The sequence below is a fragment of the Phyllostomus hastatus genome, unplaced genomic scaffold (assembly GCF_019186645.2).
Source record: "Phyllostomus hastatus isolate PE091 unplaced genomic scaffold, TTU_PhHast_1.1 phas_contig_1, whole genome shotgun sequence".
In the NCBI taxonomy this organism is placed as follows: domain Eukaryota; kingdom Metazoa; phylum Chordata; class Mammalia; order Chiroptera; family Phyllostomidae; genus Phyllostomus; species Phyllostomus hastatus.
This window is the reverse complement of record NW_025333498.1, coordinates 43628130-43642944: the sequence shown is the minus strand read 5'-3', so window position 1 is coordinate 43642944 and position 14815 is coordinate 43628130. Positions and strand designations below refer to the sequence as shown.

Here is a 14815-nt window from a genome sequence, read left to right as displayed (position 1 = left end):
ATCTTCAGAGCTCTGAGTTGAGTCCTCTTGGCTCTACCTTGGTCTCTACTGGTTATTATTATCATTGTATCTACTTGGCTACCAGCAATTAAGCCCACCTCCTGATCTTTATTGTTTCACTGCCATATCATCTCCAACATTATCAGTAAGCCTAGTTCTATAATGGGCTTTCCTACAACCAACCCTTATTTACAGGGTAAAGGCCTATAATTTCAAACAACTTTTTTGTGGAGTGTAAATGGTATTTAGCAATAGTTCTTCAATCTCATTGACCTCATAGTTACTATGCACAACCTCCTACCATTATTTTTAAGTGCCTAAGATATTATAAACTACTCCTCCATGGGTATAACATCCCAATTTACTACCAATGAGAATTTTAACATTTGGACTGCCACCTTGTGTCAAGACCCAACTATACTAGCCTGTCACCACTGACAGAACCCTCAGTTCCAGACAGCCAGCAAGTGACAGAGCTCTAAATCCCCATTTTTGCTGGCTTCCTAGAGCAGTCCTGGAAGCAATAATCACAGATTAAGTTCTGAAACAGCTTGATACACAGGCATTTATTAGAGATCAACTCTTATAGAAGGGAAACAGTGGGAACAGGATTGGCAGAGGGAAAAGTTGAACCTTGCTGAGAACCCAGCGTGGCTTCAGCCAACCGCACAGGGAGCTCTGGAGTGCACGCAGTCCTTTGTTCCACGGCGGGTGCAATGCTCACACAGATCAGTCAGTGCGCTTGGACAATATGGCTCACTGCCATTGAGGCAAACCTTGAAGAAGACAGCTAGAGCCCTTCTGTGAACCTCACTGTTCCCAGACAGGCAGAAAGTCCTTCCTTGAAAGAAAGTCTGAGTGGCCCATCTGTATGTCTAAATCAGCCATCATCATTATCCAATTATTAATATAAGAATGGTCCATTAGCAGCCAAAGAGTAGGAAAGACCCTTTTACAAAACCCACTAGAGAACGTGACAATGGTCTCTAAAAAATTAGACATTTAATCCTGCCTACAGAATTTATTATACAACAGGGGGATACAGATGTGTGTGCTGGACAGTAGAGTTGTGAATTAGACCAACATTCCTATGTTCAAGGACATATGCACAAACTGGTACTCTATTTTTCCACCTCAACACAGATTAGATTATAAGTGTATATGCATGATAGTAAAATAAATAGTTTCTGTCTCTGAATCAAATGTATACAGTTTGGAAGAGTTTGGATTTCTACAGATACATTGATCATTTTACCTAAAATAGAATTTGATGGTCAGATTTTAGATGACCAAGAAAAATGGTGTCACCTTCTTTAACTTCAAACATCTATAGTGTAAATCAGATAAAAATTACATTCTATTCTAAATTCCTCCCACCCATTTTGTTCAAATTGGGTACATGTTGGAAACTCATTGTCAGACAGTGCATGGGAAAGGCATCCTGCACAGTTATAGACCCCTAACAAACTCTCAGGAAATATTAGCTCTCTTTGTCTCAGTCTTTATGTTCTTATTATCTCAGAGTAGGTGTGAAATTCAGGTGTGCAAGAAACATAATTATTGTGCCATAATCAAAGCTAATTTCTCTATTAAGTTCCATTCTTCTAAATTATTTCAATCTAGTCAATTCATAGTCTCTTGAGGACATTTTCCTGGCTGTTTCTAGCCCTGGGGGACTACACACAGCCTAAGCATCTGGTAGGACCAAGGAGCATCCATTTATACAGCATTTCAATAAGTTTTTATTGAGCACCTAATACTATGAGCCAAACACTAATCTTGATCCAAGGATATTGCACTAAACAAAAACAAATAAAGTCCTGGTGCTCAACATATTTGCAATCTACTGAAGAAAGATAATAAAGAAGATAAACAGGGTATGAAGTGTCTGGCTTATGTCATCTGTCCAGGCTGTCATCTTCATTTCCTTTTGGTTTTCTGTCATCATCCCCAACTTCCAATACCAGGTCTGACTTTCTGTCACTGTTCAGGCAGAACTCTGTGAAGCTATTTTAATACCACCTTTTCCTTGATAAACCATGCAGTAACTTATTTAACTATTCTTACTATATTGAACATGAGGAATTATGGAATCTTGCTACATCCCCAGATTTTCTCTTGCTTTCCCCAAGAGAAAAATATGGATCTGTCTGATCTCAAAATACTCAAGCCTTCTAACAGCCTATATCCCCAGGGAAAAGGGACAGGTAGGGCTCGGAACTCACCACCTCTGTGGGATCTCACCAGAATCTCAGCTCTCCTCTCTCCAATTCTCCTTCCAGTCCAGAAAATCTTTCTTTTCTCTAGCAACAGCGTAGCCTGGCTCTCTGTCTACCTCCCATTCCATTGGTTAAGTCATAGCTGCAACTCTGAGTTCTTAAACATTTCAGTTTTTGAAACTCAAAGGTACATTATTCTTTGCAATTCAAATACACTCACTTGCAAAAATCCAAAGCCCTTTCTCTTCTTTTTCTGCTGTACTATCCCTCCACTAAGGTCAAAATTGCTGCTGACTGAATCTTGGGGAAAGGCAAGAGGTACAAGGAAGGGTAAGGAAGAAACCTCAGTTATTATACTTTATTCCACCTCGTCTCAAGTGATACTTTGACTTTCTAAGAATGTGCACTCTTTTATCATTAATCTGGGAGCCCAGACAACATTTTAAATGTCATTTACTTCCATCCAATACAGGAATCTTAGACATTTCTACATGCTTTCTGATGGGAAACTCATGCCCTTTTTATGCACAAAATATTTAATAACCTTGATAGACACTCCTTGTATCTTTCTAGTGTAGATATGGAAAAACCTATAACAACCAAGTATTAATAGTAGTAGTAGCTAATTGATGGGATTATGAGGGATTTTTATTTTCTATTTCACTTGTCTGCATTTTCTAAGCTTTTTATAATAAATATAAATCCTTGATAGCAGCCTCATCTATATATACAACTGTAATTCTTGACAGGAAGGGGACATTGGTCTCTGGGCCAATTCTAGGAACTGAATTTACAAAAGGACAGCTGACTTTTTCTTCTACATCATGGCTCTCTGCATTCAGTCATCATGGCTCCCTAGCTATTCTTTTTTTCCCAAATCACACTTGTGTGGTCCCTTGGCTGCACCATTGAGGAGCACGTCCCTCTGCTGCACACACTCTCCTTGGGTTCTCCATTTATGCAGTCTCTCTCTTAAATACAAGTCACAGCAAAAAGTATCTAAAACTCAATTTTCCTCAGACAGTAAAATTAAGCATGGACAATTGAATGATGATAGCCCAATTGAAAATTATTTCTTTTAGCTATTCAGGGATCTTTAAATGAAAAGACAACTTTCAAGTGAATGCTGAGGATTTGATGTAGGTGCCTTTAGTGGGAAATGAAACAGCTGTTCTCTTCACCTATGTGAAAAGGAAAGATAAAAGGGAGGTTATGAATTCTGACTTTGCATATTTATAGTGTTCCGTTTAGTTTTTCTAACATCATAAGGCAAATATTTAGGTTCTATATTTCCCACTAATATCTTATAATTGGTGCCTTAGTCTACTCAACCTAATTAATGCTGATCCATGCACATCCCCCAACATTCTGTATAAAGTGCTACTAGCACATTCTAGTGTTTTTAACCATCTATTGAACAAATTCTGGGTATAGAATAATGGGAGTCTTATAATTTTTCCTTTGTAAAAATATTCCCAATGTATATTTCCTAACCTTTCTCCCCCCAGATCCCAGGCTGGTGGTATTATCAGTGGTGCTGGTAGATTAGCAGAGCTCAGGGAGTAAAATTCAAGAGTTCTTCTCCTGCTAGCAGGGTCAAATATGGATGGCTAACACCATCCTGAAGCCTGAGAGAAAACACCTAAAGGAACTTGTAGCTGAAATTTTCAGGCTGTCCCACCAATATTGCAGTTCCATTCACAATGAGAAATTAATGCTCTTAGAAGTTTAAAACACTGTGAATCTGGAGGAAAAGGTTGGTTTTTCTTCTACCTGAACACCCTTCTTTTCTTTGTAAATATATTCTTGGATGTGAATTATATGATTAAAAAATTAAAATATGTCTCCCAAGACTTCCTGCTGACTCTCTGACTCACTTCCCTTCCAAGTCTTCCTCAGGCCTCAGGTCTTACTTGGGAAGCCCTTGAGTTCAAATGCAAAATTTGTGAATACTAGTTATTTGATAAAGAAAACATCTATATCCCAGAGTAATAACAATCTTCATCTTAATCTAGGTGCTGTCACTTACTATGTGGCTTTGATTAAATCATTCAATCTTTCTTTAGGTTCATTTTGTTCATCTGAGAAAATGCATCTGAAAATTGTCTCTCACAACCAAAAAAGCAAAACATACTTGGAGGAATATCCCTAATTTGTATTAAAGTTACAGTGATTTAAACAGCACAGTACTGGTTTAGAATACACACAGAATTATTGACAGAAATACGATGTACCCAGTGTGTGTGTCTGTGAGTGTAGAGAACTGGACAAATCAATGGAGAATGGGCAACTTTCTCAACAAATGTTATGGGGGTATTAGCTAGCCCTGGGAGAAAAAATTAATTTATATTACCACCACATTTCACGTAATAAAAAATTAGCAAATGACAAAATGAAATCATTAAAGAAAAACTAGGAGAAAACATTGACATTTATCTTATCTCTTTAAATGGATGAACTTTATAATAACAAAAACAATGGTAGAAATTCCAAAAGAAATACTGCTAGACATGACAACATAAATTTTTAAATAAATAAAACTAAGGAACAAAAAAAATCTGGGAGAATGTAAATACAACAAAAAGAATAAAATGTCATGCTTTTTAATACATAAAAAACTCACAAATCGACATGTGTAAGATATTCATTGAGCATTGTCTGTAAGAACAAAGAATCAGAAGCAACCAAAAGCCCACCAGAAGGACATTGGTTAAATAAATTAAGATATTTTCATACTACAAAATGTAACAACTTTTTTAAAAAGATGAGGTATTTTTATATGTACTGACTTGGAAAAATGCCCGCAATATATACTTAAGGGGAAAGAAAGCAAATTGTGGCATTTTATGCATTTTAATCTCAGTTTTTAGAAAGAAAAAAATATATATGCAGATAGGTAGATGGATAGATAGATAAAAATTCCAGAAGGAACACCCATCTGTTAATTATAGTTAACATAAAGAAATTTTAATTAAAAATGAGAGAATTTTACTTTTTTACTCTACATACATCTGATTGTACATTTTTCAAAGACTATGTATTACTTTCATTGTACAAAATAAGTAAATGGATTAAACAAACAAACTGACAAGCTCTCAGTAGGAAAGGGGCAGAGGACAGGAACAGCTATTCTCAGAAAAGAAAACCCACATGAGTGCTTATTTCTTATTTTTCCCCATTTCCTAAATTCAAAGAAAAACAATTTTAAAATCTATCAAACTGATAATTACTTTAAAACAATTAATACCAAATGATAACAATGATAACAGGACTTTATGTTACTTGCAGTGGAATGTGCTAACATTTCTCCTGTTATCATATTCTAAGAAAAGAAGAGCCCTGGCTGGTAGCTCAGTTGGTTAGAACATCATCCTGATACACCAAGGCTGTGGGTTGGATCTCCGGTCAGAGCACAAACAAGAATCAACCAATGAATGCATAAATAAGTGGAACAAAAAAATCCATATTTCTCACTCGTTCTCTCCTCCCTCCCATTTTCTCTCTGAAATCAACATATAAAAATTTAAAAAAGAAAAGAAGAACCATAACTTAATGACATAATGCAAATTGTCAAAGTGTGATCTCCTGACCAGCAGTATCATCATCATCTGGGAACTTGTGAAAAATGCAGATTCTCAAACACCCTCCCAGACTTGCTGATTCAGAAATCTGGGAATAGAGGCAAGCAATTCATGTTTCAACATGGCTTCCAAATCATTCTCATGGATGGTACAGTTTGAGAACCACTGATCTAGTTGTTACATTTCTATTATTTTGTTTTATAGCAGGGTTTCTTCAACAGCAGCACCATTGACATTTTGGACTGGCTAATCCTTTGCTATGGGGGACTGTCCTGGGCATTGCAGAATGTTTAGCAGCCTCCTTTGCTTCTCCCCAGTAGATGCCAGTAGCAACTCCCCACCCAGTCATGACAATCAAAAATGTCTTCAGCAATTGCCAAATGCCTCACAGGGGTGGCTAAACTGCCTCTGGTTGGGAACCAGTACCTGAAAAAAATACAGTCAAACCTAGGTACTCAAACATCTTGGTTCTTGAACAATTTAGTTCTCAACCAAGTTGCTCATGGAAAAGAAGTTTCAGTTGTACAACAAAACTTTGGGTCTTGATTCTTGACTCCAAAGCCCTTTCATGCTAATACCTCTATGAACAGTCGCATGTCTCTCAGGCAACAAACAAAGGAGATTTGATTTACCAACAAATCGCTTCTCAGCTTTCTGAGGCTCCACTATACTCCAAAATATGGAGGAGCATTGAAAGAAGTTTTAACATATCAGTTTCACTTATACTATGAAATCATAGATTACAATCCATTCTGACCCATACGAGGTAATGAATAAATAAATATCACATACATAAATGAATAATAAAGACTATGTATATAAGATAAAAGTGAAAAATATTCAATATAGAATTATATAGAAAAGATTTTTTTAATAGGTATGTAAATAAATTCTTTGTATCTACCTTTATAACAACTAAGTCCTAGCACTGTCATTCTGCTGTTCAACACCCAAGAATGGATTCTCATTATCTTCAGAATTAAATCCTAAATCTCTACCAAGGCCCATAAGTTACCCCACAGCCTCTCCTACCTTCTTTGCCTCACTCCGCAACCTCCAGCCACACTATCTTTTCTGTTCCTAGACCCACCAAAGAGAACCTCACCACTGGCTTTCTACCTACTCATCCCTGGCTGGAGTTCTCCTTCCCCTGGCATGCATCTAAGTAGGTCTCTGCCCAGCCATCCTTTCTGTGGGAAGGGCTTCTTCAGTGCTGGGCACCCTGACTGCTTCATATAGCACTTCCACCACTCTGCTCATCAGAGTTAGCTGGGGCTGCATTATCCGCAGCCAGGCAGGCCCCACCCACACTAAGTAAACAAGCATCTTTTTGGATCAATTTGAAGATATTAGCATTTTTTTAAAAAGATCTCCAAAGTCAATAGAAGAACAACTACTTCTCTTTTTCCTAGTTTCTCTGGAAGTACTTCAGTGCCTAAAATCGTATTACACACTGCTTAGTGTATTGTTTGTTGTCTGGGTTTCCTGCCAGATCATGAGCTTTCTATGGGAAGGGACTGTGTTTTACTCATTGCACTGTCACCAACACCCAGAGCAGTGTCCAACACTGGATAGGCACTCAGTAGATATTTATGAATGGTTACATTGAGTTACAGTTTATGGTTACTGGTGGATTCTTTTTCTTTATTACACTTTTCTAAACTTTGAAATTTCTCTTGAATTGAATGTATTACTTTATAATCAGAAAAAATAAATTGAAGCTGATTTTTTACATCTGTCTTTCAAAATTTTGATATAATTGAAGAATCCTGATTAGCATGTAGTAGATAGCTAACAAATAATAACAACTCTTAGTGTTCCTTTATGATGTCATCTACTATTTAAGGGATTTGGCTATAATAACCCAGTTATCTATGGTTATTATCACATTATAGGATACATATAACTGGAAATAAGTAATTTTGAAGTCTGTGGGCTATTCATTCTTTTCACTTTATCATTCCTCCTATGTTATTAGATATTCTGAAAATTACTTTAAAAATACTTTATAATCTCCTTATAATGTCCAATCAATAAAAATAAGAAAGAAATGAATAGTCAAAAATATTCAATCCTTGTCACTGAAATCAGTGCAAAGAAGGTACTTAATAAATGCAAAGAATAAAGCCATGTCAACTATGAACACGCAACTGCGAGATAAAGCTCCCTTTCTATCATGTGCTTCAAGAATTACATGCACATGGCTTTACAGATTATTTGAAAGCAAAAATGCATGGCCCTGACTGGTGTGGTTTAGTTGGTTGGGCATCATCATGCAAAGCGAAAGGTCATGCCAGTTCTATCCCTATCAGGGCACATGCCTGTGTTGTGGGTTTGGTCACCGGTCACGTACAAGAAGCAACCGATTGATGTTTCTCTCCCACATCAATATGTCTCTCCCTCTCTTTCTCCCTCCCTTCCCCTCTCTCTAAAAATAAGTAAATAAATTTTTTTTAAATGGTAAACTTTATGTAAAAAAAAAAAGCAAAAATGTATGAATATAGCAATAATTCCAATTTAGGAAAATAGTTGCTTAGAAAATAATAATATGATATTATTATTAGAAAATAATAATATGATATTTAGATCTAAATTTAAAGACTTTACAATTAATTTAAACTGATTTATAAATTAACATATACAAATAGCTGAATTACCAGTAAATAACCACCTTGAAATACATTAGTGTTAAATACAAAGTCATTGGTGAGTACTCCTCTGTTTTTACAATATTTAAAAATTTTTCTGATAATAGCCATGACTTTAAGGGAGAAGGTGGAATCCCTGCTAAGTCCCCAATTATTATATATATAAATTATATATTTCAATGTTTATATATATTTATATATAAAATATCCAGTGTAGACAGCATCATGTCTACACTGATGCTGTACAAATTGAGGATAGGCAAGCATAGGGAGAGCATGAATTACCCCCAAAGTAGCTATAGCACATAAGAAACATAAATTAAGCACATTGAAAATTTATTTTATTTTTAACAGCCTCTTTCACTTAAGTGGTCAAAGTCACAATGAACATTTCACATACGGTGGCTGAGCTGTATTTTGCAAGCCAGGTGTGACTTGATGGCAGGAGTACGTTTACCACCACACTTTCCCTGTTCAAGCTAAACCACCTTCAAGTTACATGTGTTGGAAAATCACAGCATTACAGAGATAGGGAAGGGAACACTTTTAATACACTTCCAATAACTTGAGAGTTGTCCTGCAGGCAATTATGTGGCTTTCAACTTCCTTTGCAAGTCATTATGGCCACAGCAAAACTCAAACTTAAAAGGAAGTTTGCATCCATATATCTGTTTAGAGATGGACTATTATTAAATGTTTTGGTCTTCTTAATTCAGCATTAATTTTGAGTTTTACAGTAAAGCTCTTTTTCAGTTTGAGTCATTTGGCTATAATTTTAAGCAACTAAGAAATTTGGGGGGGTTAGCAATTCAGCTCACTCTTGGAAAAATTTACCCAGTATAAGGCTGTGAGGATTTTTTTTGTCTGGAGTCCAACATCTGTAGCACTGGATTATAGATTGTTTCTAAAATAATCTTAAATTGATGGATCATTGCAACTTCCATTTGGGCTCGACAAAAAGTAGCTCTGGCATTTCCTCTCCTTTTTTATGCTGTAAACTGTATATCATCCTTTTAAGCTCTTGCCAGAAAAATGAGTTCTTACCCACTTCAAGATTTTATAAACTTGAATTTTACTTAGTGGTATAACGATTCCTTTTACAATGAGTATATATCAAGCTCTGTTTCATGAACAAATTCATAAAATCATATTTATTTTTGTCAGGCTATTTTAAACTAAACAGTATTAATAAATAGTCTTTTTCAAGAGTTGCACTTTGGGGTCTTTTTCCTAATTATTGAGTGTTCACAGGCACTAAACTTTGTGCTCTTCATGTTGTTTAGAAATCAGGTACTTTGCTCTGAGGATTTCTTAGGAGTAAATTAATGATGGGTAAACAAACATGCAGAGGAATTTCCAAATATTGACCTAAGGTCCGAATGTTTTTGCACCTTCTTACCCATCCATCCTCCACTGCTTGTTAATCTCTCAGCCAAGCCTTTGCATCCTCCTTTCTCTTTCCGATGTGCTCTTTTCCATTTTAGCTTTTTATTTTTATCATAGAAGGGGAGTATCTTTTTGTTTTCTGATGAAAACAGGTTAAACTGGTAACTTGAAATTTATATCACTGTTGTGGAGTCTAAGGCCTAATGAACGCTGAGCCCTGCCAGAGGGGTGGGACTCACTGGGAAGGACCACCATCTGACCCTTGAGTGAGCTGCTACATTGTCCTGGAACCAGGGTGTCAAGGAGGGTAGAGTCCATAATGTGTTCAGACTTATTTAGTAGGCCCTTAGCAAAGCAACTAGAGCAACACGTTATATCTGCTCCTCGCTGTCACTCAGGAAAATCCATAATATTCAAGTAAGTTGGGGAACACACAAGTCATACCAAGATAAACAGAGGTACTTTCTGTAGGACTTGTCAGAGCCTTTATTATGCCATTGTGCACTGTGAATTTTCAAGAACAAATGGCATACAGTTTCTTCAAAACTTATTTTACTCTGGAATGCTATTTTTGTGAAATATATCACAGAAATAGTGTGTTGCAGAACTCACTTTTGTGAAAGCTGTCCTGAAGATAGTGCCAAACACATAGTAAAAATGTATTTGGTTTCTGAATCAGATTCCCCCCATTCCAGTAATACAACCCAACTTTATTTTAAGCTACTGGAAATACAACTTATTCTTTTTGGAGTTTTCCATCTTAGATAGTAGATTGATTTTTTTTGGGGGGGGGCATGCAGAGCTCTTATTTCTTTCAATAGCCTCTGTTGTCCTGCACATATGTTTTACAAGTTGAAGCCTTCAGAAATAATGGTGCTTGCAATGCTCAGCTTGTCCCACAGAAATTATAATATGCATTGTTTTGAGGTTAAAAAAATGTACGATTTTAAAAATTTGTTTGATAGTATTCTAGCTATTTTTTTAACTTGTGGTTGACTTTCTATGTGGCCCTTAACTATTTAAGGGTCTACTGTGGTAGAGACTAGGTGCATTCATATTTGAATAATAAAGTTTATAATAGCATTAAAACATTTTCCCAAGCACCCCCAGTTTGGGGGCCTTCATTCCTAGAAATATCTATTTCTACTATCTATTAGAAAGGAATCTCATCTAATTTAAATGTTAATATGAGAATACATATTGCTTATCTGCATGAATCATATAGTTTAGTAGTTGGTAACTTCTACCCCAAATTAGTCTTCACTATCAGCATCTTTTCTAACATAAAGTTTGACTAATTTCTCAACACACCAACCACCAGTTGGTTAATAGTTAATATATAAATTGCCAATAAAATCTATATATTATGTACCCACAAACAAGCATACACTTTGTAACAGTGAATAAGAAAGATAGCATGTATTCTGTGTAATAAACATCCACATTTTTTTTACTTTTTTTCTTAACTGCATTTGATTTTTCTAAGAGTTATTGCAAGTAACTTGATTTTCCCAACTCGGGAAATAATTCCAATCTAAGAAATTTAACCTAAGTAATGCAAATATAATAAAAATACAAAACTATATATTATTTAGTAAAATCTACTTCTAAGTGATTACTTTAAAGCATTCATAAGTTGGTGTTATTAAAATCAAATAAGTGTGCAGAGAAATGGGCACAGAGGATACAGGTTTGAGATGAATGATTGTTCCATACTTACACATGCATAGAAGCACAACATGAACATTTGTACACAGAAAATGTAGGAAATGGATGCACTGGCAGAAATGCATTACAGGAGCTCCCTTCCATGACCCACCAGCTAAGGTAGAACCCCTTCCCCAAGAGGGGTGCTGACTTGCAGATCCAAACCCCCACTTTCCACCCTATGTAAACTCAGTCTGGGTGTCCTGCTCTAGCTTTGGCCATGCTGTTGATTCTGAGGCCAGAACTTTTGCTGAGAAGGAAAAGTATAAAAATCTCTGGAGAAATTGCTGACCACGAACTTGGGCTGTGGCAAGTCACAAATGCATAGTCCTTCTCAATCTCTTTCAGGAGCGACAAGGCATACCCTCCTGGTCACAGAAGTGGTACTTTAGAGATTTATGTTTGTGAAAGGATGGAAATAAAACAAGTCTTCTTGCCTCCTCTGCCTGGGGACTAGGTATGACCACACAGGTCAAATAAAGAGTCCTCTAAAATCCAACCATTGTGCCAGTGTTCAATAATGGACTCTGAGACCAAAGACCCCACTGCCTTGCAGTGAAGTCTTCCTTTGCCTCTATTTATTCTCTATGCTCATATATCCCTTGGCTTGGGATGTCTGGTCAAATGCAGAGTTTAGTATTTCTTAGTGTTCAGTCCTCCCCTATCTCTTTTACCATCACTAAATTCTCTCTTTTCCTAATTTTAATATAAAACCAAGTAGGGCTCAATATTAATAATTAGCCATTTTAAAGTCTCAATTTATAGAATAGGGCTTTACTTTCTTTTTAAGAATCCTGTGTTGAAGCAGGGAAAGCATTATCATTAAGAAGACCACATCCTAATGTTTCATTGGTATTCCAGCTCTCTGTACAGTCTTCACATAAGCAAACATTTCTGATTCCAGTGGAACTCTTTTCCAGTGCAGAACCATCTGCACAGGATTTAGCATTTTGTTGAGATGTGAGCTAAACTGGCTGACCAAAATAAATGGAGTGACTTAGAATTCTACCATACATCTGAATGTCTCAGATCCTACCTTCTCTACTATACATATTCTGGTTACCATTTGTCAGGAAATCTCTACTCACACTAAACACTAAAAATACTTTTTCTCAGCCTTTGTGTTTACCTTCCATTATTAATTGTACATGTAGTTTTCTACTTTTCTCATTTAGATTCTCATGTATTTTACCCATGTCTCACCTGTTTCCTCCATTGACTATAAACACTTTAAAGTCTGAATCCTGTTAAATCTGCACAGTAACTTTTGCTGTCTAATATAACATTTATTCATTTCACAAACATTCATAGAGCACCCACAATAGCCAGGTACTATGGACATAACAAGCTATGAATTCTTTCCCCCAAAACTCATCAGTTCTATGTCCATACAATGAAGTATAAAGAATAGAAGATTAAATAGTTACCTTAGATGTTGTTTCTCTGAACCTAGAAAAATTTTTGCTTATGTTGCATTCCCTTTTTGTCAAAGCCAACCAGTGCCTTTACTTTCCTTCTCTAAATTGAAATTAAAAATAAAAAAGAATATAAGAATGCAGAACTTTATAATTCAAAAGTAGCTACTATTTAAAGCTCCAATGGAATATTTTTTTCTGTCTCCTTCTCTCTCTCTCCCCCCCCCCCACAGGATAGTGGCCAAAGCCTCCAAGAACCTCATGTCAACCCAAAGCTTAGGGATTGTATTTGGACCCACCCTTCTGCGAGCTGAAAACGAAACAGGGAACATGGCAATACACATGGTATACCAAAACCAGATAGCAGAGCTCATGCTGAGTGAGTACAATAAGATCTTCGGCTCGGAGGAAGACTGACAGACAAGACAACTTACTGAATATGTTCACATCTGTCTCAATGCCTAATATTTTTACATTTCTGTAAACATATTTCTGAAATATTTTTTTCCTTTCAAGCGACAGATGTCTCATTTTGTGAAAACTTAATGATGATTTTGTGTTCAAGTTCCAAACATTTGAATAAAATACTTGACAATATTTGCCTATATGTGTTCTACATTAACCCCTTCAGTGCTCTTCCTTTCAGCACTTCTAGCTGTACATCATGCATGCTCCACATTATTCAATAATGTGCACAGTATGGCACATACCCCAAAAAATAATTTTAATTGGGCTCCGGGGCATGGGGTGTGTAATTGTATGTGCATAGATATGTGAGTGAGTGTGAGCATGGTTGAGAGTATGTGTGCACACAGGTGAGCCTTCTCATTACCCTGGCTGCCTCATACATGTTCCCACACTGCTTCTTACATGTGAGAAGAACCAAAAGAGGAAGGAAGGCAGAAATTAATAAATTTTAAATAGAACCAAAGAGGTCAGGTTCTTAATGAAAATGGACACATTTTATCTTTCAAGAACATTTTTATATGTGTAAATATAGTCTAGACATCCTTCGTGCTGGATGGTAGAATGTACAAATTATCATTGAGTGACAATTTTTTTCTGAAGAAAAATGACAGTTCAGAACATTTGCCACTGGATATGTTTTTTATATATACTATTTGCAGCCCCATAAACATACTGTCTTATAAATTAGAAGCAAAATTAGTGCCCTGCAATTTTGATCTTTATGCTATTCAGGAATTGCATGACTGCTCAATTTTAATGTTAACATCCATTTTGAAGCTTTGTCAAACTGTATATCCTCCTTTTCCCTTGGCTGTGTCATTTTATGTAGAATTTTTATTATGCTTCTAAGGATGCTTTATTGGTGAATTACATTAAATCAATCTAGAAAAAATCTTTTTTAAAAGGCCTTTTTTCATATGCCCTAAGGATTACTTGACTAGACTTGGATTGCTTTCTCCATTTGATGGTTAGTTTCAGTTGTCATCAATAAACAAAAGGGTAACTGTCTAGGATATATCAAACATTGTTTTATTTTGAAAAGTATGTTCTAGCTGAACACGTCTCAAACTCAGTTTTGTGAAAATATTCTGCTGATAAAAATGTAGACTTATGTTTGACAATGTTTTAATCAAATTCAAACGGAATAAATAAAACTAATCCAGTATGATAAAGAATAAGTCTAGTTATTGATTTGTTCATAAAATGAAAAATAAAGCATGTAAATAAACACGTGAAGCACGAATCCAAGAGCAAACACCAAGAGCAATAATGAGCTCAGAGGCACAGGGGCCTGCATAGATGGAGTCTACGGCAGAGTCTGCTCAAGAGACAGCCACATGTGCACGCAGCTCCAGCTCCCACAGAACTGCCTGAGGAAGGAGAGACTTCCC

General features: G+C 36.1%; 1 protein-coding gene across 3 annotated transcripts in view; it reads left to right on the top strand.

The window, feature by feature from the left end:
* The window catches only part of ARHGAP15 (Rho GTPase activating protein 15), a 619068-nt gene extending 604469 nt beyond the window's left edge, over positions 1-14599 (top strand). For all 3 annotated transcript variants that reach the window (XM_045838525.1, XM_045838438.1, XM_045838608.1), the window contains one exon: positions 13190-14599. In XM_045838525.1, the coding sequence (XP_045694481.1) occupies positions 13190-13373 (184 nt within the window). In that variant the 3' untranslated portion in view covers positions 13374-14599. The remainder of the gene's footprint in view (positions 1-13189) is intronic.
* The last annotated feature ends 216 nt before the right edge of the window (positions 14600-14815 follow it).